Here is a 25,126-nt window from a genome sequence, read left to right on the forward strand (position 1 = left end):
GAGTGCGTTCGTTTGATTTAGCAGATTCCTAACTGCGACAAATATTTACAATGTCCTGGGCAGTAGGAAACGAGTTAATAGTCTGAAGTTTCTTTTTTGTTTCCGTGTCGCAAATTCCTGCCATGATCCTGGTCGCCATGCGGGCATCGATGCTTGTGCCGCAAACGTCTGCTGCATCCGCCAAATGCTTGAGGTAGATATAAAATTCGTCGAATGTCTCTGAAGGCCCCGACGTCGTTCCTCGAATCCCACACGATACAGTTCGATGTTCCAGTTTGCGCTTACATAAACGAGGATTTGGTCCAGTACCTGACCCAGGGTAGTTGGGTATGTGGAAAGGAATCCATGTGCTCCACCTCGCCTACCTGCTGCATGGACGGGGTTAGGGAATGCGGAAAGCTGACGTTTTCTCGTTCGCCGGGTAGTTGATGGCACCAAATGACTTCGGCTTACTGGTGAGGTTAATCATAATAAGCACTTGGAAGATGGTGGGTTTAATTGTCTGGAAAAGCTTGAGCGTTGCATGTGCTTCTTTTTAATACTGAACCTGCATTTGTAGCCACCGGCGCCAGCTGTGGAATCTAGGATGGTATCGAATAATTCAATGCATGTGACATGTTGAATAAAATTGTGTCGAAGTACAGTAGGCACCACAAGTATTGACGGTGCCTACCGTGCCCCAGGTATTTTACACCCTTTTCTCTTTTTCTTTCGTAGGTAAAGGAAAAGAACAAAAGGGAGAAAAAAAGAAAAGGGCGTAAAATACCGGGGGTATGGTAGTATGGCTTGTACGTTGGCGGTTTCTTCGGGCAGTCTCAGAAATACCTATACAAGATAAAGAAACTTTCACAGATGACTGTATATTATCAGCTAATGTATTTATTAAAAAAATAAAAATCTAGCCCCAGTACTTACCTCGCAAATCAGCGAAACAGTTACACGGCGGCGTACGTGCATTCGAACAAGTTCAAATACTTGTGGTGTCTACTGTAGATGATGTGACACAGCAAACAGATAGGATTCACAATCACTTACGCGCTAAACAGGACCTTTTTCGGAGGGAACTGACTCAAATATTGGGGGAAACCGGACCCATCCTGAACAGTAGTAGACAGCCACAGCAAATGCATTTGCGTATTTTTTTCCCCGTGCATTTGTTGTGGCTGCCTACAACGTGAAAATCCCAACATACCCAGTTAGGCTCCGCCCCCTAAAAATGGCCGGGTGACCGTTTTTCGAGAGGTGGGCCTTAAACCAACTTTAAAATTAATTTACGGCTAAACCGTACATTTTCCCTATAGAAACATGATTCACAATCTCTTCTAACTCGATGCGTTTGACAAGATGGAATCATTTTCAAGGGAAAATAATTTTACCGTTCATTCCCTATTATTCACCGGTTGAGAATCGGCACCATATTCAACTCACCTACCCGATCACAAAAATTTACTTCCCACCGTGAAACAAATTGTTTTGATAGAAATAGAATTGTAGCTACACAACCCAAAGTTTTCAAATGTCGCCACCAGACGATAAATTGGCTCTCGTGGGTCCACTTGAAAGCGGGGCCAAACTGGATGAAGGGAAACAAAATTTGCTTCGAAAAAAATCCCAAACCTTTCGGCTCCTTAAATTATTAGGCTATGCCATTGCCATTGTTAAATCATGAAGGACTAGGAGGAAAGGAGGAGACGCTGCTCCCATAAGGCCCTGCAGAAATTTTTGAGGCGATGATGATATCTGCCTCGGGCAGAATTTTCGTTTCTTTTTCTGTCACCACATGCAGAAGAGTAACGAAATCTGTGAAAGTCTAGGCTTTATTTTGGTTGCCACCGTTACGGACTTTTTATCTGCTAGACTTAGGGCTGTGGCCCGGGCGATGAAAACCCGGGCCTCAAAATATTGCCGCCAAATGCTCTACGATAATTTCGTATCATGAAAAGTAGGATAAGTGGTAGAAAAGGGCGTTCTGGGGTGTTCAGAAGACAGAATTGACGTGTCACTGTTGGAAGAAGAAGATAATTAAGAAATTTGGGGAATTTTTTTAAGTTTGTAAAAAAAAAAGTGTGTTTGACCCGATTTTTTACCCGGGCCGTTACCCGACCGGTAAAAATTTTTTGACCCATGGGTTGGCCCGGGCCAAACCCGTTCACTCAGTTGGCCCAACCTGCTCCGACCCGCGGAAGAAGAAAAACCCGTCTAAAAAACCCATAAAAAAAAACCCGCTAAAAACGTCCCGGGCCACAGCCCTAGCTAGACTGCGCCAACCCGTAAGTTTTGTAAAGTAATAAGTTAAGTAAAATGAGTTTACGGAGGGACTATCCGCCATATGGTCCCTTGTAAACACCTTTTGGTGATTTCATTAAATTTGAGGCATCCTCACAGTATATTTAATTACTAAAACATCGTTAAAGCTATAACATTAAAAATTGGAACTCTGATCAATAAAAAGACGGGGAACATAAGCTGTAAAAAAAATTATTTTTATTTCTTATCACAATTCTAATACATTTTCTAATTTTTACATTTTGTTTTCTATTTTTTTTATTGTAAAAATTAGTATTTCTGAGAAGTGTTTTTACAACAAATATAAAATTATAGTAATAACAAAGCTCATGAAAAAAAATTCGTATTGCAATTTGTTCCCGGTCAAAAATGATCTTGACTCCACTACATGGTGATGGCACCGCTACCAACTCACCTATCAATGTATCATTGCTTAGAGGAAATAGTAAAAAATTTATAAGACTACCTAACCATTATAACGAGAAAGCAATATCAATCGCCAGATGGCGAAGTTACAGCCTCGTTTTTTCTTCTGATTGGCTCTTGCACGGGGAAAGGATAGGGAATTTTTCAGATCCTCTCGCAGGATTCAAGTTTACAGGCCTTAACCATAGAGTAGGCCATGGTCGTGGCAATAGGGCAATAGACAGTTTCGACCGTCGCGCCACGACGCCTTATCGTGGCAATAGATCTAACCTCAAAAATTTGCCCGACCAGCTAAAGAGCTCCTCCTCCATTCCTCCTTCATGGTTAAATCAGTTGAAGTTGAAATTTGTTTTGTATTTGCACGTTGCACTAATTAGTAATTACCACTTGAGGAATTCATCTCTAACCACAGATTGCTATAATAGCAATGACCTTTTCATTTAATAAAAGTCGTCCACCATATCCTTATTTGTCAGCCGAGATTGAGGGGTAAGTCGAAATGTAAAAATGTTAGTTACCAACCAAAAGGACCCATGAAATATGTTTTGTTTTTTTTAGCTCGTTTGCTTACAGGACAGTGAAAGATCGAATGCCAGTTATTCTCACAAAGGTGATAGACTTTTTATGTCGCAGTAAGAATGAAATTGTGCAAAGTAGTCATTCTGAGGTAAAATTGAAGTTGCTGTCTGATACAAATATTTCTTATTATGTTTAATATTGTTCAAATACATTAACGTAAAGCTATCCCCTCTTTACAACTATTGATAGGCTGCAGCATTAGAAGACTTAAAACTGATTATTGGAAAATTATCTAAGCTAAGAAGTGAAATGCAAACAAACAAAACACTTAGCAAATTTGAAATAGATTGTCCTCACCTTCAAGATAGTGAAAAATGGAATACAGAATTGATTGAAACTAAAGACAGTGCTGCACCTTGTTGGTTCAACTCACCTTGGTTGCTTGTGGAGTGTTACATGTACAGAGCTATTTATTATATGTTTAATGACAGGTATTTTCAATTACATTTGGATTATTAACACCTGTCAGCAGAAATAATTTTTTCCGGAAATAATCTATCTGTTTCCAGCGTACATTTGAAGGGATTTGATCCATTCAGTCACATGAAAGAAGAAGCATTCTTTGTGCAGAAAAACATTATATGCCAGCTTGCTTCCTATACCAATGGATTGTGTCTAAAGTCAAATTATAGTTCCTCAGAGTTACATGTTCATTTCATGAAACTTATTGAGGTTAATTATAAATTTTCATAAATGCTTAATTGAAAAGGTTATTAAAGTTTTTCTTCTTTTAGATTTGTCTATGGGGGAATCGAAATGACCTGTCTCTATCAGCTGGAAATACCAATACTGAAGTCAAATCAAACTCTTTTTTTGATGACATAAAACAGCTAAACTCACACATCTTAGTTAATAATATTAATGAAGTTTGGCTTCATATGGAACACATTCAGAATAACCCATATGATAATAAAGAACTTAGCATAATTATGGACAATTCAGGACTGGAAATGGTTGCTGATCTCTGCCTTGCTGTTTATTGCATATCTCACAAGCTTTTCGACCGGGTTAATTTCTACGTAAAAAAAATTCCGTGGTTTGTTTCCGACACAACTTGTAATGATCTTAAATGGGCGCTTCAGTATATGGAAAATGATTGCACTGAATTGCAACATTTTGCCGAGAAATGCCGCGCTTACCTACACTCAAACCAGTTTCAGGTGCTTGAAGAGAGTTATTTTACATTGCCACTACCATATCATGTACTGCAAGAGGAAGATCCTAAACTTTACAAAAAACTCTGTCGTAGCCAACTCATTATCTTTAAAGGTGCATTATTGTTCTAAATTGCAAATTGTCCTGGTCGCCTTAAGGTTATTAATTTTATTTTTACAAAATGTTTAGGTGACCTTAATTACAGAAAACTTGGCGGAGAACTCTGCTGGCCGTCTTCCACCCCATTTAAAACTTTTTTACAAGGATTCAGTCCAGCGCCTTTGCTTGCGTTACGAACAATTAAAGCAGAAATTATTTGTGATTTACCATCGTCTAAGATAAAAGAATTGGATTTGCTTGACAAAGATTGGATGACTAATGGAAATTACGGCTTGATACAATTTGCAAAATAGCTTCCGTGTTCTAAAGGAGATAACATTTTACATTAAAAAATAAATAAAATAAATTTGATGTTATCTTTTCTCTTTTTCTTCAATAAACATGAAGAAATTTACCTGGTTCACACTATAAATCTGGGAACGAATACTATAATATTTTTTAAGTTCCACATCTTATACGCGTTTTCGTAGTCTTTTATGAACTCACTGAATTAGGCGCTATATAAATTGAAACATAACATAACATAACAATTACCTGTTGGTTGTTTTACAACGCATGTTTTTTTTTTGGTTTGTTTTTTTATATACATATAAGCGGCAGAGCTAGTATTTCAGTGTACAAAACATGCGATTTAGCAAATCACGCTAAGTAGATATAGTTATGGCACTTGCAACATTCTCAATGAAAATTCTCAAATGAAATCATAAAAAAGCCTTTCAGCCACAAATTTAATTTCCTTCGTAAATTTAATTTATTTTATTTTCGGTTAGAGGAATAGAGAATTTTTATTTGTAAAGTGTTTTAGCAAATATTTCGCTCAATTTCGAAGGATTCGTAAGATACTTCAACAAGTTCTCATCTAAATTTTCAGATTTCGTTTTGAGAAGTTCGCTAGAAGTGTGGAGAGTTATTCTTGGAAGAGAGACGTTGTAATACACGTAGATTTTGTTGTGGAACGTTGCGTAAGCAAAAGCGGGGAGGGAAGACGATTGGGAATTTAAGGAATAATAACCTGCGGTGAAGGCTGAAACGGATTGATCAAATTGGAACCGAACAGTTTGCTTCTCTTGGTTTACAATGTATGTTTGTCCATCCTTTATAAAAATTAACAAATCAATCAAATGAGCTTTGATGTAATCAGAAGCTAGAGTAGACCACAAAATAATAAGCCATTCATTACCCATGAACAGGCGACCACTTCTTCCCGGCCATCGCCTGTTATGTCTAGTTTCGATAGAGCAAATAACTGATGATCAACTTGTAACGACCTAAAAGACGAAATCCGAGGGAAAAAATACCGTTTACAGTACTTGCCTTAAGTTTGGGAACGCACGAGGGCATCACGGGAAAAGATATTTTCCACGCCGTTCCCGAAAAGATGTTTTTGTCGAAAAGCGACCATTGTTTATTTTTTACTAGTTTAACAAGTTAAAAGGCCGCCAATTAAACTTTTTTGTGATTTCCAAACTTTAAATCGCCCTGAAACCTATCCTTTCCTTGATTGAAACAATGTTTTTAAAAAATTGTGTAACTATAACTAAATCTAATGACTACTTGTAAAAAATAAATAAATAAAATATTGGCGCTTTCCGATGAAGACTCAATTTTGATTGGGAACGTAAAGAACTTTACCTTTTTCAAATGGTTCCCTCGCGCGTTCTCAAACTTTATGTGCCTTATCTAATGTAACATATATAGCGAAAAAGTAAAAAAATTACCACAAAATTTGCTCATCTCGTACCATCATCAAGGTTCCGTCAAGTGTAGCTAATAAAATTGAAAGTAAACAAAAAACCAACAAACAAGATAATACAAATTGGATCGCCATAAACTCACCAACGGCATACAGGGCTCCCTTATTTTCATCTTGATGCGATATTCCCTGTGATATGTTCCCTAATATTTCCGTTGATACATTTGGATTGCGCATATGTGAGTATGCAAGTGGATGATAATCAATTGACATTTTAGATAATAACTCCCTATAGAAAGAAATCAGTTTTACGTCTTCATGCGCCTTTAATCTATACAATTTACCTTGGTTCTTCTTTTCCATGATCTTCACAATTTTCTAAAGGCTTACATTTCAACCGAATAAACGTACCTGTATAAAAATTGTGCATCTCAATGTAAAAACGTATGCGATGGTTGTCGTGTGAATATATTTTGACAAATACCTCCCGGATGGGCAACTAGAAGTGAAGGGGTGCGGTTGGCCATGTCATTTATACCCACAGTACCAATTTGATTAGCGAACTCCCATTTGTTGAGACCAACCAGTTTTGTATTAATCCACTGATACGTGCGGACAACTCGGTCCGTCAATCCAATCACAAGTTCAACTGAAATTCAAAAAAGGTAACACTAATAATAATTATGAATTTCTACAATGTTCTTACTCATTCCGTCTGAATTCACATCATGCAGGAGAAGGACTTTGGTATTAGCCGGAATTCGTTGTACGTGAGTCGGTTTCATGGGAAGTTCACCGTCGCTGCACGTATCCGTGAGGAAATCAAAAATGTAACACCAGCCTTCCCCATTAACCACAACCAAAGAATTTCGACCCTTATTCAATACGTTTATAACGTTATTTTTTTGTAGTTCAATATGCACATGGTTTTCGTTAACTAATTTACCGCATTGAATATATCACCAACTCCAATTGCAGTTACCTGAGAAAAAAATTAACAGCGTATGACAGTAAAATATTTTGCTAGTTAAAAAAGTAATAAAGCATTTGAGAAATTTATGAACTAACCATTCCCAAATCACTAGCTCTTCTCCAACATTTACTAGCGCTGCCTTTGTAAATGTACACATCTCCATTTTCGTTACCCACAACAAGTTCTTCACATTTGTCATTATCAACATCACCAAACAAAAATGCATTTTTGAAAACTGATCCAGGGAAATCAAACTCAAGACGTTCCACATAAGACACAGCTCTCATTGTATTTCAGTTCTAAATGAAACAAGAATTATTTCAATATTTAAACACTTAAATGGGTTACTCTTTTCATAAATCTAAGCATTTAACTCATTATTATGCAACATAAGCCTACATGCTCTATTCAATGGCCAAACAATATGAGTAGCTTTAGCAGTTATTAAGCCAAGGGGAATTGGACCAAAAAAATTTGAGTCCATGGACTGAGAATGATTTTCTCCTTCAATCCAACAAAAACCTTCAGGAACTTTGACATGTGAATGGGCATGCCCTTTAGTTTCTACAACATCTCCTTCTAAGCCAACAACACGTTTGATCAGACATGAATCTGGATTCCTAGGTGAAATCAATGAGACAATATCTCCTCTCTGAATTTGAAAGTCCCTGACAGCCCAACGATTTAGAAGAACATAATCACATGTTGTACTATCTTTTGGGTTCAGGATCTATTAAAAATACAAGATAGAAACTAGTGCATTAAATCCTTTTTTAAAAATCTTAAAATATTGTAAAGAGCTCTCACTGGTTGCATTGAAACGCCGTCGACTTTAGCTATGTAACAGACCGAAGAAAGAAAACTGATTCCTATAGGCACCCCTAACGCTAAGGAGCGTAACCAGCAGACACTGGCCATTGGGAGCTAGAATCAGCTAGAATGTTGAAACCACTGAACAAATGACTCCATATCAAACAATAACGAAATTTAAACTTTTTGGTCATCAAACTTACTTTAGGAAAAAGAGTAGATACTTACTAGTAGTCTCCCGCTAGGTAAGATTAGTTGTTTATGTTTAGAGTTTTATTGTGGTCTACTGAGCAAGGGGGTCAGAAGGGGATGGTGAAAAACAAATGTCTGACTGAAGTTATGTCTGCTAGAGGCGGTAGAAAAATATAAATTAGAATTCAATGCGACGATGTCTTTTAAACATAACGAATTAACGACAGTTTGTTGAAATCATTGTTTCTATTGAAGAATGACGTCGTTTATTTGCCGTTTGATTACTACTATTATTATACTGTTTGATTAATATTACTATTATAATTATCATGTACAACATATGTATAATGTCATGTACTAATATGTCCTCCCTTAAAAAAACGCGCGTTTTCGTTCATAATTTTCAGAATCTATCTGAGTTAAATGTAACATCGTAAATGTAGTTATGATTAAAAATACATTCACGAATCAGAATCACGATGATGCTCCCGCGTTTGGTTTATTTGTTGTAGTTGGCCTACTTATATAGATTTCATATAATGTCCATAATGATTTGAACCTAGCACTACATTACCATTGACTTTCACAGCGATAAAAGATAACATACTGTAACAGATTATATATTATCGTTAGTATTGCACTGCATTCGTTTAGTACCGATAATTCATGCAGAACTGATACTAGGCACAGCTTGTGTAGCATCCTATCAAAAAATTCTACTGTCTTTCTAATGCCATTGTCATTTCCCTCTACCTAATTCGCCAGTACATATATTAACTTCAAGTTTGAAAGGTAAAAAAATTGGGGTTAAAAGCATAATTTGTAATTTCTGTCGATTTATTGCTAAGATAGTAGTGAGTAAGATCTACTACACACAAAATTTTGTTACGACTCTTAAAACGCTGTGTTTTATCATAGCTCTGGTTTTTAAGGAACACATATACTTTAAAAATTCAGAAGAAAATCGTTCGGTTTAGTTATCGTTTTTCGTTTTATTTCCTCTGAAATTATGGCTATCAAAATTATTTTGAAATAGGAAGTGACAAATAAAAATAATCTGAGTAAACGAGTTATGAGGAAAACTGAGAATTGACAAATGAAATGACGCAAGACGCAAGTACAATCAGCTTGGGTACAATCTACAATTTCCCTCCCGTCGTTTTACTTTGTTTGGGGTATAAAAAATATTGGAGCTGCTTCAGGTTCGTTCGCAGTAGTTAAACATGGCGCATTTTTGGCTTTGACAGCTTGAGGGAGTGGTACTGTGATAGTTGAAAACTACACTCAGATTATTAGTAAGTTGCCCTAAAATTGTTGGTATTTAATTCTTACAGAAAATGTGTATCGTTCAGTGAATTTCACTCTTATGTTCGGCTTCTCTTTACATATTATTGTTAAAATCACAGTTCCAGCCATTTTGGTAAATCAAATGTTTTGGAGGCTTTTTTTTTCTTTTTATTTGTTTATAAAAATTTTTTAGTTTTTATTTAAGTAATAAACCTATTTTGTTTCCTCAAAGTGTCTTATTATTGAACTATTTTCTCTTGATTTCTTAAAACTGCAGATTCTTTTTTTCTCAACCAATTCATGTTATCGGACTAACAACACTCTGTAAAATGAGGTATGTGAATCGATTCAGTATCTATTTGGTAGTTCTAAACTTTTCATTCATGCTTTAATTACAAAATTATTGTTGAGTCAGTAGAATAAAAGTAGTAACCTGAAGATGCTTCAGTAGATATTTTAAGGTTGATTTTTTATAAGTTTTTTTATTGTGAAATATGTGTGCCTGGTAGTATGAATCATAATTTACTGATATTCCTAATTTTTTATTCCTTTGTTTTTAGTAAAAATGCCATTGTTATCCCGGCAAAATTTTACATTGAATGAAATGGGTAGCATTTGCTGTAAGATTAGTAACTAGAGGAATAGGTGACGTTTATTGATCTAAAGAGGCTAGTATTGATCGCCGTCCGCCTTCTCTCTTTGCTCGACTGTCCCCATACTTTACGAAGGGGAGAGGCAGAGCCTATTTCTCTAACGTAGATATCAGAGTCAGTCTGAATTCTTCGCGCAGCGTCTTAAGGCCTCATTGTCCTGGTGTCTTTTCTATTAGTTATAGAATATTCCGTGGAGTTGTTAGATTTGTTGTGTTGTCTTTAACATTGATGGATCTTACGAAGAATACTGAATGTTTTATAGAGGCACAGTAAAGTCTCATTGTTCATACATTACGAATTTTAAATTATTTTAAAAGACGGGGTTTTTTAATTGTTTGCATGAATTCCAGTAGTTAAGATGAATACATTAAATTTTTCGTAAAAAAAAGAATGGTAAAAATTACGTTTGTTTAACCCATCTGATCATTTTCCCTTAACTCAGTGAGGTAAGCATAGCTTCAGCCCGGGCCTCTGTTATGGTCTACGACGACACGAACAAACGCTGGATTCCAAGTGGCTCATCATCGGGTCTTTCAAAGGTGCACATCTATCATCATCAAGCCAATAATTCTTTCCGAGTCGTTGGAAGAAAGCTTCAAGATCACGAAGTATTATTACTAATCTCATTTAGCTTTTCTTTTCTTTTAATAATGTTGTTGTCTTAGGTCGTAATTAATTGCGCTTTAGTACGTGGATTGAAGTACAATCAAGCAACTCCTACTTTCCATCAATGGCGTGACAGTAAACAAGTCTACGGCCTTAATTTTAGCAGTAAAGATGACGCTGATGCATTTGCAATCGCTATGCTCCGCTCTTTGGAGGTATTCGTTTTGCCTCGCAATTATCCAACAGTATTTAAGTTATCTTATGTCTGAACAGACGATGAACAGCAGTATTCCTCGTTCGACACCTCCTCAAATTCCTCAAGCTATTTATCAAGCACCCAACGGATCCGGTTTCGAAGAAGAAAATCCATACATGTTAGATCGTTTTTATTGATATTATTTAAATGTGAGTTTTATCACTGATATGCAATCTTAAAATTCAATAGGGTTCAGCAAGAAAGACGATTATCCCAGCAACAACAACAAGGACTAAATCATTCAACTAGTAACCCTGCAATGCAACCGATGAACACACAAACTGTTGGTCATCAGAGAAATAATTCAGCTCCATTAGCTCCTCCTTTGCCTGCCGGTCCTCCAGCTCCACCTCCTCCACCACCACCAGCTCCTGTGTTGCCAGTTGGTCCAGTTCCTCCACCAGCACCCCCTCTTGCCCCTCCAATACCATCCATGATATCGAGTAGCCCTCAATTTGCGCAACCATCTGGTGTATCATCTCCAATTGGTGGTGGTGGACCGCCTCCTCCACCTCCTCCTCCTCCTGGTCTTGGAAGATCGTTGAGCAATGATGGTGATCCTGGATCTCTTGCAAATGCCCTTAAGAATGCGAAATTGAAAAGAAGCAACAAGGTCTGTTTCCAATTTAATGTAAAAATTAAAAGTTGAAAATGTCTAATTTAAATGTTATTTTTTTTTTTCTACCAAAGCAGTCAGCAGAGAGCAGCAGCAGCAGCAGTAGTAGCAGCAGCAGTACATATGGCACCATTGGTCGAGGACAAGCTGAACGACCAGGTATTGGCGGATTAGGTTCTATGATGGATGAAATGGCAAAAACTCTTGCTAGACGTCGCGCTGCAGCAGAAAATAAAGATGTAGTACAACAAGTAAGTCCATTCCGCATATTTATCGTTTAGTTTGGCAGAGCGCGCTCTTTTTTCGTTCTCGCTCTGTGTCAATATCTATATAGTTTTACGAACCTTTTATTTGTATACTAAATGTCAAAAAGACTCAAACCTTAGACAAAAACAAAAACAATGCAGAATTTTCTTTCTAAGAGAATCCATACTTTGGTATTATAGGACTTGTAGTCAATTAAGATTCTAAAAAACGTATTTCTCGGTATTTTCGTAAGCTAACCTTTTCATGCGTGTTTTCTTCATGCAAATCTGTGCAAGGGCCGTTTCATAGGTTACTGTTATTAGTGATTTCTATTTTATACATTTACTTAAGACATTTTAAAAGTTTAAAACAAGTCTATTCAGTAATTTAGATTATCCTAGCTCTGTTTGTTTCGATGCTCGGTGAAATTCACAATTCTGCCTTTGGTTAAGTTATGAATGCTTAATGTATGAAATTTTTATAGTCACGACGGATTTTTTGTTTAAGCCAGGATTTTTTTTTTTTTTTTTTCAATATTTATCTTTTAATTCTTAAGAATTCTTATTATCTATTTTTATTAGGACGAACTTTCTGACAAAAAAACTGTTGGTAATAACAAGATAAATGGAAATAGCATTCTGGCGGTTCCTGGAGGAGGTGATTCCCCTCTTGGTAATAGAAAACGGAGCGGATCTACTGGGGAAGAGTCTAATTGTCGTATCGGTAATGGCTCAGACGTATCGGTGGATTTTGACCTTCTCAAACAAGAATTGGTATTGGAAATTCGAAAAGAAATTAACAGAGTCAAGCAAGAAATTATCGAAGGTAAATTTATAAATTACATAATGTTTTCTTGGTATTTCAAAGTTTATTATATTTAACAGTTATTCGCCAAGAATTAGGGCGACGATAGAATGTTCGAGAAGGCCACAGAAAGTTTTATTTTTTTTCACGAGTTTTTAACAATTTAATTTTTTGTATCTTGACCCTCCCTTTCTATGATAAATTGCGCATATTTAATCCCAACACTGCTTTTTCTTTATTCTTTTCTTTACAATGTTCCAATGACGTTTTTCGGAACTGCTCCAACCATTTCTTTTGAGTTCACTATCTAGTTGACGTGTACTTTTGACACAATTTAAATTGGATAGTCCAGCCGATGTTGAATGTCTTCTAGTGATAATGTGAAGTTTTAATTTCGTTTGAAAGACGAAATTCGGTTTCCCCTGTTCTCGTAAAAGGTAAAACACAAAAGCCATATTATTTCGCCGTTTTCCACCTTTCCTGGCTTCCTTGCCCAGTTTATATAATAAGTTTTTTTTGCCATTTTAAAAGATATTTTCTACCCCTTTGAATGAATATGAACGAGGATATGTCAATTATGTTTGGCAAGTGTACCCTCTCTTAATCTCAGCAAAATTTACTGCAATATTGTTTCACTTCTTAAATCAGTTTCTTTTATGTGAAGTAAAAGCTCGTGGAAAACTAAGGTGAATTGGGTTGTTTCGTATACCAATTTAAAAGTTTCACCAACGAAATAAAATGTTATAAATCCGAACTGAACCCTCCGTTGCTTCGCTATAGTTTCTAGATTTTCTGTTCTTCAATTTTCAACGCCTTTTTCTCGAGATCACAAGTTGATGTATATGTTATCGACTTCAGCACCTCAAAGAATTCCATTTGCGATGTTTCTTGAAGACCAAACTATACCTTTTTCAAGACGATAAAACGTATTAATCACTTCATTCCAACTTTTTGTTTCGTTGGAATTCTTCTTTGTCGTTTTGTAAGCTTTACAATTGTGCATTGTCATGATATTGCAGTCTGTTGTGTAAATCTCAATTGGTTACCCGATGACTTTGAGGTAAATAAAAACATGATTTTCTGCCCTTAGTCGATTTATTCAGTGGATCAACAGTTTTCATTTGCGGTAATAACGCGCGGTACTTAAATATTTACTACTTGAAATACACAAGATCAAAAGGGAGTAAATAACCTTTATGTTCAATATTGTCATTGCATCATTACGCTTTTATCGACTTTTATTAACAGCGTAGTTCCGCCGAGTTCAGCACTGAACGGCACTGTTACTAAATAGTGAACTTTACTGTACGTTCAACCCATTGAGTAAAAAAAAGCCCTCATTCCATTACTATAAATTCCCAAAGTTTTCATTTTACGATAGATAAATATAAATGGGTGATTCCATATGAAAACGACCAAAACCTATGGCAACCATCTAACGGGTTTGATCGCCGCTAGTCTCTTTCGGTTGGTATTGATTAAAAAAAAAAAAACAGTTCTTTGAAAGATTTTGAAAAATAAATGGCGCGTTTGCCTGGCGTGAAGGTTTGTGTTTTTAAGTTTTTAAGTCCGCTTAACTGTATTACGATTGTAAATCAATTAAGCACATTGGAATGCTTTGATTGGCTGATTTATCTATCAGAATTGGTTGTCATAAGGACAAACTATTTTTAACAAGCGATTCACCACTCAAAGAGGCCGTTTTGGGGGTTTTTGATTTTGCGGAAATCGTCGCTGGGGGTTCTAGAAATTAACAAACAGATGATTTTTGTGCAAAATTCTTTTCTAAGTCGATTGGTAAAAACCGCAATCGCTTCGCTTTTTTAGTTTGGGAGATATTACAAAAAACTGAGGTGTCTGTTGGGGTGACCACCCTCATAACGTCAGCCTACACCAACAGAATGGGGGTGGTCACCCCAACAGACCCTAAAGCTAAAGAGGCCAAATGTTAATATTGCCAGCGCTAGATGGCTTATAGGATAAAGGCTGGCATGGCTAAAACACGAAAAAAATTTATGGAATTTTTTCCAAAATTTTAATCGTTAATATCTCGGCATCTAACCCGAGTATTGAAAAACCCTGAAAAAACTTTGAAGCGATGGGATATCCCATAATTTTGAAACAATTAGACTATTTTTAGGTGCAGCGGTTGACGAGAAAGCTGCTGCACAAAACCCGAAAAAGTCAAAATTTTGGATACTTCCCCCCCATCAGTTTTTTTGTAATATCTCCCAAACTACAAAAGCTAAACGATTGCGGTTTTTACCAATGGACTGAAAAAAAAAAATTTGAACAAAATCCATCTATTTGTTAATTTTTTTAAAAACTCCCAGCGACGATTTCCGCAAAATTAAAAACCCCAAAAAGTCAAAACGGTCTCTTTAAGTGGCGAATCCCTTGTTAACCAATGGTGGAAAATTCAAAGGTGGCAGCACCTGGTGGCGCGAAATTTAAAAAGTGTAAAAACGACTAAATTTTATCAGATAAAAAGTTAGGTTAATCTTGACGAGGATTCAAAAAAATTAGTGGAGTGATTAGTGTCAACGAGGCTATTAGAAATGTTTGGTAAAAATTTCAGCCTCACCGTTTAAATTTAACAAGCGATCTCCCAATCAACCACACCGAAATACCCCATTTTTGACGGAGGTCGTTTTCGGATCGTTATCCGGAAAAGGACTCTAAAAATCCGGACTAGGTCGATATTGTTCAGAATCGCAAGGCGATTCTAACGGAACAAAGTCTAGATTTTTATCTTGTTTCGTTCCCGAGATAATCGGGATTGAAAATCGTGAAATATCACAAAAACCTAAAGTCTCCCCCTCCGACTACATCGCTTTTAGCCGTATATTCGGCTTCTAAAAAATTAATTATTACAAAATATAGCCCTTTCATCTTTCTTCAAGATTCCAAAAGGATTTTAAATAATTCTTTAAGATGTTCGAGGTATCACGATTTTCGTGACACCCCCATTTTGACAAATTTTTCAGGCATTTTATTTGGCGTTGCCGATTGCCGTATATGTGACCCCCACTCCTTAGCCCCCCAAAATTAGAACCAAAAGTGAAACATACAGTACCTACCTAAAGTTTGGGAACGCGCGCGCGCTCGAGAGAACCTTATGGAGTTTGGTTTTTTTTCTCGGCGATCATAAAAATCACCCACGCCAGGTTGTCACCCCCTCATAAGCGCGCGATTTCTCTGTTTAACAGAGAAAAAAGCACGTGGGGTGGAAATGGGGGGGGGGGGCGGGAAGAAAGGGACAAACACGGGCAATAAAATAAAAACTGTTTTAAATTAATAATTGACTAGATTATATATGACGCACAAAATCTGAAAATAAAGACTTCTGTTGAGCTTGCGAAGTTCTTCATTTCAGAGTTTTCCGCGTCTTCCTAGCTCTACCCGTTCTTTAGTTATTCCCCTTCAAAGTACGCTAATTTGCATGGAGCACTATAGAGTGTTCCCAAACTTAGGGATCCATTTTAAACCTACCCTCCCCTTAATAGGAAAAATATGAAAAAAAATCAGCTTATTGCTACTTATAATGGCTACGGCCAAAAAAAATTTCATCGCGATCCGACGAAAATTGGATTTTTTTGATCGCCGAGAAAAAAAGCCAAACTCCATAAGGTTCTCTAGCGCGCGTGCGCGCGTTCCCAAACTTTACGTAGGTACTGTAGTTTCCCACAATGTGGGTAGGTGGCTTTCAAAATAAAATCACTGTTCGGATTTTTTTGGACCATATTGTACAATCCAGTTTGGCGGCGTCCATCTTTCGGGGCAGTTCTTTCAAAGTTTAAATATCAGATAAAAATATGCAAATTAAGGGAAGGAAGAGATCGAATCTAAACTAATTCAGTTTTTCTTTTTCCCCCTTAAACTCAACTTCCTTTTCGAAAACGCGCGAAATGGAAATCCATGATGGCAGCTTATTGAATTACAATTTTCCATTTTCTTTCTCGAAGCTAGGGGATGGGTGAGGGAAACCGAAAAAAATAGACAAGATCAGACGGGAAAAACTTCGAAACAAGGTCATGTTGACCTTCATTTGCATATTTTAAAGGCCAAAAAGGACAAGTGACCGATATGCAAATAAATAATCACGAAGAATGTCAACCTTGCATCAGGTCAGCTGACGATTTGAAAAAACGATTAACAACCCATGATTAGAATGGCAAGAAAGTCCTCCGAGCGATTTAAGTATACAGTAGGACACATAATGAATGACCATAGTTTACCACTATTAAGCCCCTAACAAGGCTATGAATGATTACGTCAAGGAAAGTTCATTTACTTGTAGAGCAGTCTAGTTCGGTCTAGCTCTTAAACAGTATAAATATTCGAATTTGAGCAAGGTAGCATACTCACGGCTGCAATCTTTTCAACTGTTCTCCTTTGCAGCAGAGTTTAAGTTATGTAGCTGTGGGCACGGCTTTTAACCCCAAATAAACGAGTTGCAGTACAGTACACATCACAAATATTGGCTCACCCCTTGCCAATTGTGGTGTTTTAACCCGCGCGAGATAGGCCCTACGGTGTCTCGCACGGGAATTTTTTTTTTAAATATTTATTTTAATTGTAGAGCCATCGTTTTTTTTCATCGGAAAGATAAAGAACTCTTCTTTATTTTTCTGATTTTTATTTCTAATATTATTCACGGGTTTAAGGAGATATTTGATAGACCACAATTATTGGCTCACCTACGGGAAATCTAGCTCAGCGTGTCCCTACCCGCGGCATATCCCGAGGGTAAATGGTGACAAAAACAACTTTTTTTGTCAGCATTTCCCCTTTCTTTGTTTCCCGCCATACCCTCGGGGTATGCCAAAATCGATCGGACATCTAAAAAGAGAAGGGATTACTATCGGATGTGAAATTGAATTTAAAAGCACGTTTACCAGGCTTATTAATACCCAAACTGAAAGCAACGGTGGCACACATAATATTAAAATAGAGTTTCAAGTAGCATTTTTAGAATATATAATAATAAACATCTTTGAATAACAAGTTATTCGCAGACATTTCAAATTTCAAAAAATTTGAAATGAATTCACATTAAGAATTACAATAATTACACAAAAAAACTTTGACTTTGCCTGACGAACTTTTCGTTTCTCTTCCTCTAGACCACCGTGATAGAAGGTGGCCGAAAACCCACACTTCACAAAAAAATCAGCAAGCTCTACACAGTTCTTTTGCGTGATACAATAAATGATACCACATTGATTTGGATAATCCTCACTGATTAAACATTTCATCAACGCCGTGGCTTTTTCGTTGGACGTTTTGCTTATCAATGACAATTTCAAGTCATCACGGACACACTGGCCAACAGATCTAAATCAAGAAATAAAAACAACTCAAATATTGAAAATAATTAGGATTTCAATAAAAAATATTAACACGAACGGATCCATCAACTGCAGTGTCGAAATGATTTCGCGTTGTGTCCTTGCACTGGAAGTTCCGGTTAGCGCAACTATTGGCAGGGTAGGAAACACGTTACGTAACAATAAAAGATTGCCATACTCCTTTCTAATTAAAATTAAAATTAGAGCTAGCAATAATTTCAATTAAGAACCAAAACCTAAAGTCCAAGCCCCACGTAGTTATGCAATGGGCTTCATCGATCGCTATCCGCAACAGTTCACCCTTTTGGTAGAGATCACTTTTCCCATTGTCGACAGCGAAAAGTTGTATACAGCAGTTGTATTTTCAGACAACTGGGGTAGAATTCCAACCACGAATTTAAATTAAACAAAAGTTTTAAGTAAAATATGAACTAATTATGCTTTCAGTAAGACTTTCAACTTGACTTGGTAAAGCATTATCAAAATTATGTTTTACTTTAATAAGGAGGAGGTATTTTATATTGTATCAGCCAATGAGAATAACTTTGGAAGGCATGCAGGAATTTGGAATAGCAGACGACGATTTAATTTGTATTCAACTTTGCATTTGAAAAACTAAGTTTTTTCAATTGCTTTCACAAGTAGTTTTTATCATTGCAATAACAGCCATAGGACGTAAACGCCTCTGCAACATGGAAAAATAGTGAAATAAAAAATCAATAGAAAATGAGATAGAGCTCATCGCAAGAAAGGCATTAAAAGCAAACTAGTTAGAATAAAGAGTCAAAACATTCTTGTTCGTAAATATTTCTCTAATTATTTTACTTATTGAGTGTTTTTTCTCAAGGATATTATTCTCGGCGCACAATCAATTACAGTTATGACAAAATTAAACAGCAACACTGATATGAGATTTTCGCAATAATTAATCAACAATGCCCTAGCAAAGAACCCCGAGATAGGGAAGAAATAAAGAAAAAATTGAATAATTTTTCGTCCGAAGCTAAGAAAAATTTAAAAGAACATAAGAAGTCTCTAGAGAAACTGGTATTACATTTTTCATAATTTTATTACAATAAAAAAATTAAAGCAAACATGTTATCTAGGAAGAGAAAAGGTTCTGTGAACTAATTAACGAAATATTGTGATCATGATTAGGGGCAAAAGAAGTGCAGGTTTGCCAGGAAACAGCATATCTGAGTTAAAAAATCAATTTTAGATAAATCAAGCTAAATATGTTTGTATGGCAGTGTGAAGTAGAGACATACGTTATTGAAAACACTCCGGATGGAATAGTTATATTTTCCAAACATCTGCCACAGTGTGAAATCCAGTACCTGTGATTTTGCGTAAGTTATAACTTTTTTTCAGCTAGGGGATTCACAATTTCAAATATTAAAATTGAACCACCAACCTTTCCTGTAAGCCATCGCGCTATCCATAACACCAATATCACCTTGACATTATCATTTTCATTTCAGAGTAATCCGATATTGAAAACAAGGATTTACCTTTTTCTGTCGATTTTTTTTGAATTTTTTTGTAGGATTCTGTACATCTCCTTAATGATGTGGAAAAATTGAAGTTAAAAAAAATCATAACCAGGCAGCGAGAACTCATCCGGGAATCCAATCCCGGGTTTCAAAAAGAATATTCCTTTTGAATTCTATATGGTCTATTGGCTAGGATACCTGGATTTCACCCAGCAGGTTCGGGACCGATTCTCAAAGTTCAAATTTATGAACAGCACAAAACAAAGCTGCCTCAGAGAAAAACCAGAAACCAAATCTTCTAGATACTTATGATAGGCTTATTTCCGTTGACACATAGATCATTTTATTTTATGAATATCAATGCACCTTCAAACAGAAGTGCAAGAGAAGATCGAAAAACCTTCCTTCGTAGAACACTACCTGCTTATTCCATATAACTACTAATCTGCCACTTATTCTTGTAGATCATTTTTATTTTGTAGATGATGCACTAGATAGATCGCAACTTAAATCCAAAATCTCTCCAACTTAATGAAAAAAAAACTTAGCTCTAAGAGAAATATTCTCAGGCCTTGAAATCGTTCACATTTGGAAAAATCTTAGACCTGTTGATTCTGAACATACTTTTCAATACGGGAACGGTTCATCATGAATCAATCAAGTTTATTCCAGTAGAGATAACGGTGAACACATTAGAAATATACAACTTTGACCCTTGTCCATTAGTGACCACCACTCCTTAGAATGTTAAATTCTTAATTTCGGCACTGTAACAGGAAACTGTTCCAATAATATTAAACTCTGGAAACAAACTACTGCTGTGTTGTCGGAATATGCATAAAAAATGAAATGAAACCATTAAGTAACAATTCCTTGAATAATAATTTTCGGGGGATTGATTTTGTAAACTGTTGGGGAAATATTTTTTAGTCAGTTGTCAAAAGAGTAAAAAATAATGTATTTTTGTAAAGAACGAAAAAATCTGATAAGGTACACAAAGTTATTTTATCAAGCATGCATTCAAGACATACTATACACTGAACCACTTGATTGGATTACCTTTAGAGATTTGAGGTCATCCTTAAAGTCCTCGTAAGAGAGTCCTCTTCAAAGGTTTGCTGTTTGATCACATTCATTTGAGGGTCCTGATATTGAAGATTCAAATGTACTGTGTTTCTCGTGAAGAAAACTCGAGAAAACTTTCTCAACTTCCAAATTGACCCTCTTACTCAAGGATGACTTAAATAGAACCATTTTAGATCATTTTAAAAATATATTTTAGATACTTCTCCTCCTATTTACTTCATTTACTAGAAAGGGACTCTTTTTCCAAATCACAAGGGCGAGCCGCAATTCGTCTTATTCCCAAGTCAAATGGTTCATTTGGGGAATCTGGATTAAATAACGGCGCGGGTTCTGGGGCATAAATAAAATTGGCGTTGTGCACGACCTGAGCCGGTAGACGGCCAGCGTATTCTCTTCCAGGGATGGTTTTTCTATTTTCATCTCCAATTCAGGAGTTTCATTTAAGCAGAGCCAATTCTATTACGGGGAATGGTTACGATCAACGCAGAATTCGGCAAGCTAACGAATAATAACAGTTGCACGAGAAAATGAACTTTGACAAATAAAGAACTGAAGTTAGGGACATTCTGTCACTGCACTACATTGCTTTCAAAATTTTGTGTTTGACAATTTTGATTGATTAACCACCTAGTTGACTACCTCGTTGACGACGTTTGCCACATTGATGATGACGCTGTTGACGCTGTTGGCCACGCTGTTGATATTATTGACGACGTCTTGGTTCTCTTTGTACTGAGTGGAACATCATCATCAGCTCAATTCTTCTTCCTCCCCAGCCAGGACCAACTATCGGAGGTTACTGCAAAGAGGTAAGTGAATAAGAGTGTGAGAAGAAAAATACCAATACAAGTAAGTCCAAGAGTAAGAGGGAAGATAGTTAAAGAATAAGAGGGGATATAGTGAAAGAAAACTAGCCACCGTTATGAAAAGCCAAGAATTGTGCGTAACGCAGTTGCTGAATTTGTATTCAAATCCGTTTCTGAAGGTATGATTTATATGTTTAAGACTTTTTTGAATTTCGCGATGGGCGTTCGAGGCGGCCATCGTCCTTGAACGCTATAACAAAGTGGTACCAACTGTCTTCCTTGAAACGCAAGTAAATCGAGCTTGCCAGGAGTCAAACCTGGAATCTACTGATCCGTAGTCAGGCGCGTTATCCATTGCGCCACAAACCCATATTATACGACAAACAATACTAATTGTCAAAAACAACTACTTGTTTTGGACAGAAAGTGATCAGATTTGAATCATGTCTTTACTAGTGAAGTCATGTTTTAAGCCTTTAACATCAATTGAATTTATTATTACTGTTCATACGATCTTCACTTAATTTTTTATAGAGAGAATAATACAGCCCGGTTAGTTCAGACGGTAGAGCGCAGGACTTTTAATCCTGAGGTCGAGGGATCAAGTCCTTAATCGGGCGTGAAACGTAGGATGTGTACTAGATATGTGGTGGTGTTTGATACGGGATAATTATCCTGTAATTCAATGGTGCAGATAAACTGAGATAATCTGGCTTTAGATGAAAAACGTCAAGGAATGAAATGTCGACGAGGTGACCGAGCGGTTAAGGTGATGGAATACTAATCCAATGTGCATTGCACGCATGGGTTCGTATCCCATCCTCGTCGAAAGGAGTAGTTAGGGATATTGGCAACTGTAACGCACTCCAATTGCTATGCAGTGGTGGGGTTCAAGGAATGTCAATGTAGAAACTTAGTCTTCAAGCCACGGTATCAAAAGTACTAATGTTCAATGGTGTAATGGTTAGCACTTCAGACACTGACTCTAACAATCTGAGTTCAAATCTCAGTAGGACCTATTTTACCAGATAGCGAGATAGTTGCAAGAAAGGCCAGTCAAGATTTTTTCCCACAGTGCAACCCTCTCTTTTAGAGCTTATGCATTGCGTTGCTGATGGATTAGGGTACTTGGTTCTTGTGAGTTATTCTACAACAGTACGTTATTACGCCAGGCTGTCGGAGGGTGCTGTACATGTTTGTTGCAAATCGTTATTTCTTCAAGTCACCGCCATTGCCACTTCAAAGTTTTTCTGTTTGCATCCATCCCCAAATACATCCGAGGGACACTATATCTTGCAAACAGCCTACAATTAGCAAACAACAATTTCGTAGTGGCGAGCACAACCCCATTGACGTAAAAACCATAATCGACGTAAACACCACAAGGGCCATTCCATGGTATTTCAATTTTTTTTGTCGCGGTACCTCGCCGATTTTAAAAAAAAAAATACAGTGTGTTTCCTGTAATGATTATATTACAGTGTAAAAATTTCAGATTTTTTGGATCAGTGGTTGGGCGGGAATTCTCGTTCCAATTTTCAGTTTTTTTGCGGGAGCGTAGTGCGGAATTTGCACTAAAACGCTAATAAAACGGCAGAGGATTGAGCGATTGAGATCGGACAAAAACCAAAAAAAAAGAAAAAAAAAATGCTATTTTTTGGTTTTTGTCCGAGTTTAATTAGTCATTTTCAAGATTACGCAATCTTCATTAAAAAAAAAAAACTTTGATGGCAAATATCTCCGTTCTCGAACGGCGGAGCGGGACGCGACTTGCGACATTCGATAGACCGTCTTTATTTTTATTTATACTGTAATAATTTTCGTCCTTCCGGTCTTAACATTCTAGTTATTAATTTTTAAAATTCTAGCAAAATCCCTATCCTTTAACACAGGCGGCAGCGCCCCTCAGAATCGCCGAAAAAGGGGAGCCGCGCGCGAACCGCCTCATCGTTAACAGCTCCCATGGGTCTTCTCGACCTTGTATCTAGCTTGTTATGTATGACCAGAACTTTGCGAAAAAAAGAAGGTTCTCTTTCAGCGTAACTCTTTTTTTTTAAAAAAACGGCAGTTTTTGGTGAACTGAGGTGTAGTTAGGTCATGCTGTAGTGCTGTGTCAGTTTAGTTTTTGAAAAATGGAGGAAAGTTGTTGTGTGGGGAAAATAGTTGAGAGCCCATGCAATTTAAAGCATTATTCGTCGATTGCTGAAAGTATCCCGCTCTGTGATTTAACATTAGATGAGCAGCGAGTGATAAAATTACGCGTTAAATCAGAAAACATTTCTTTCATTTGCCGTCATCATTTGTTTGTGTTCTTAACTTACTATGATAGGATTTGGAAGAAAAGTCTATGCTGTGATCCATATTCCAAACACGGAAATAAAAGTGTGAAAGGTGATAAGACAATCTCACTGGAGTTAAGTGATAAAATAATCTGTGCAACAAATTCAGTGATGCGGCTCATTCCAGGCGAGAAAATTTGTCCGCGTTGCAAAAAACTACTAAATGAAGTTATTGAACGTGGTTATTTAACACCAGAAAAAATTCGGCCACAGTTATCGCATGAAAATAATGATGCAGATGAAGAGCTATTCGAAAGTCCAACAACAATCGGCAACACACCGTCACGTCACTTAGTGTCCGTTCTTTCGGAAGCATCAGTTATAACTCCAGTATCCGATCTTTCAAAGTGCAACCGGAAAAGGCGTTTGCAAATATGTGAAAAGGTGCTAAACAAAGTGAGGAGGAAAATGTTGCCTGAAACCCCGGATCCGGAAATTTTTCTTGCAAGCGACTTCGAAAATTTATTGACATCAATCAGAAAAAAGGTATATTTGCTTAATTCAATCATATTAATTTTTCTAAACACAACCTATGTATCTACAGATTAAAGTTTGTAAAAAGCGGAGCGAAATTTTGCAACTATTGACCTTGGCACCGAGCAGTTGGACAATAAGCCAATCGGCATCATTCTTTGGAGTTACGGAATATACGGTTATTAAAGCGTCAGCTATAAAGAACAGCAAAGGGATATTATCGCTACCTGATCAAAGGAAAAAACGTCGGTCTTGCATCAGCGACAGTAATGCTTTTATTTTCTTTATACATCCTTCCCGCATAACCTTATAACAAATATTTTTTAACAGGTGATAAACAGACAATCATTGACTTCTACGTGTCGGACGAATACAGCCGTCAATTACCGGGAATGCGGAACGTGAAAAGTGTGAAACTTCCCGACGGACAAAGAATAAAGATGCAAAAGCGGCTACTTCTTTGCAATATAGCAGACTTGCATATTGAATATAAGAAGAAAATGAACTTAACTACTGGATCAAGAAAACCACTTGGATTTTCTATATTTGCGTCTCTACGCCCGTCCCATGTCGTAACTGTCGGCGCTGGCGGAACACATTCAGTGTGTGTCTGTGTTTATCATCAAAACGTAAAGCTGATGCTCAGCGCAATCGACGTAGTGAATGAAAAGAATCTTTTTATGGATAAAATCATCTGTTCTGTCCACAACCAGGTACTGCAATATTCACTGAAATTATTTTAAATATGTTTTAATAAGAATTTTTGTGCAGGAATGTATGATGGATCGATGCGCAGCATGTCCTGGTACGGAAAACCTCAAAGCGTTTTTAGATCAGCTGACGGAAGAAGAGCCCTATGAAATAAATTACAAGAA

The 25,126-nt window shown here is 36.8% G+C and overlaps 3 protein-coding genes and 1 non-coding gene across 15 annotated transcripts; 3 read left to right on the forward strand and 1 right to left on the reverse strand.

The window, feature by feature from the left end:
• The first annotated feature begins 2,901 nt into the window (after positions 1–2,901).
• Positions 2,902–4,922, forward strand: LOC124193474 (damage-control phosphatase ARMT1-like). Its single transcript, XM_046587310.1, has 6 exons — positions 2,902–3,201; positions 3,271–3,379; positions 3,481–3,722; positions 3,801–3,963; positions 4,026–4,560; positions 4,636–4,922. The coding sequence occupies exons 1-6, from the start codon at positions 3,140–3,142 to the stop codon at positions 4,857–4,859; spliced, it is 1,335 nt and encodes a 444-aa protein (XP_046443266.1). The 5' UTR covers positions 2,902–3,139; the 3' UTR covers positions 4,860–4,922.
• A 385-nt stretch (positions 4,923–5,307) lies between these two features.
• Positions 5,308–8,392, reverse strand: LOC124193475 (KICSTOR complex protein ITFG2-like). 4 transcript variants are annotated; one of them, XR_006874274.1, is made up of 11 exons: positions 8,271–8,390; positions 7,328–7,531; positions 7,206–7,241; positions 6,966–7,134; positions 6,744–6,908; positions 6,604–6,670; positions 6,403–6,548; positions 6,308–6,333; positions 6,199–6,246; positions 5,747–5,834; positions 5,517–5,660 (listed from the first exon to the last, which is right to left on the reverse strand). XR_006874274.1 is itself a non-coding variant. In XM_046587312.1 (10 exons), exons 2-10 carry the CDS (start codon positions 7,517–7,519, stop codon positions 5,352–5,354), a joined length of 1,221 nt encoding a protein of 406 aa, XP_046443268.1. In that variant the 5' UTR covers positions 7,520–7,531; positions 8,246–8,392; the 3' UTR covers positions 5,308–5,351. The 4 variants fall into 4 exon arrangements, 3 of the variants coding, with proteins under 3 accessions (XP_046443268.1, XP_046443267.1, XP_046443270.1); XM_046587312.1 differs by lacking the exon at positions 6,199–6,246 and having other exon boundaries at positions 5,308–5,660; positions 6,285–6,333; positions 8,246–8,392; XM_046587311.1 differs by lacking the exon at positions 6,199–6,246 and having other exon boundaries at positions 5,308–5,660; positions 6,285–6,333; positions 8,271–8,389.
• Positions 8,393–8,885: 493 nt separating this feature from the next.
• Positions 8,886–13,791, forward strand: LOC124193469 (protein enabled-like). Of its 9 annotated transcripts, XM_046587297.1 has the most exons (10): positions 9,450–9,529; positions 9,641–9,654; positions 9,799–9,855; positions 10,617–10,782; positions 10,840–10,995; positions 11,054–11,154; positions 11,226–11,649; positions 11,727–11,903; positions 12,480–12,723; positions 12,783–13,791. In XM_046587297.1, exons 3-10 carry the CDS (start codon positions 9,851–9,853, stop codon positions 12,809–12,811), a joined length of 1,302 nt encoding a protein of 433 aa, XP_046443253.1. In that variant the 5' UTR covers positions 9,450–9,529; positions 9,641–9,654; positions 9,799–9,850; the 3' UTR covers positions 12,812–13,791. The 9 variants fall into 9 exon arrangements, with proteins under 9 accessions (XP_046443252.1, XP_046443256.1, XP_046443251.1 ...); XM_046587296.1 differs by lacking the exons at positions 9,450–9,529; positions 9,641–9,654 and adding an exon at positions 8,886–9,026; XM_046587300.1 differs by lacking the exons at positions 9,450–9,529; positions 9,641–9,654 and adding an exon at positions 8,886–9,026 and having other exon boundaries at positions 11,730–11,903.
• An 8,393-nt stretch (positions 13,792–22,184) lies between these two features.
• Trnas-acu lies at positions 22,185–22,266 on the forward strand. Its single transcript has one exon. It is a non-coding gene; the product is annotated as a tRNA-Ser (tRNA).
• Positions 22,267–25,126: the final 2,860 nt, after the last annotated feature.

Source organism: Daphnia pulex, chromosome 5 (genome assembly GCF_021134715.1).
Source record: "Daphnia pulex isolate KAP4 chromosome 5, ASM2113471v1".
Lineage (NCBI taxonomy): Eukaryota > Metazoa > Arthropoda > Branchiopoda > Diplostraca > Daphniidae > Daphnia > Daphnia pulex.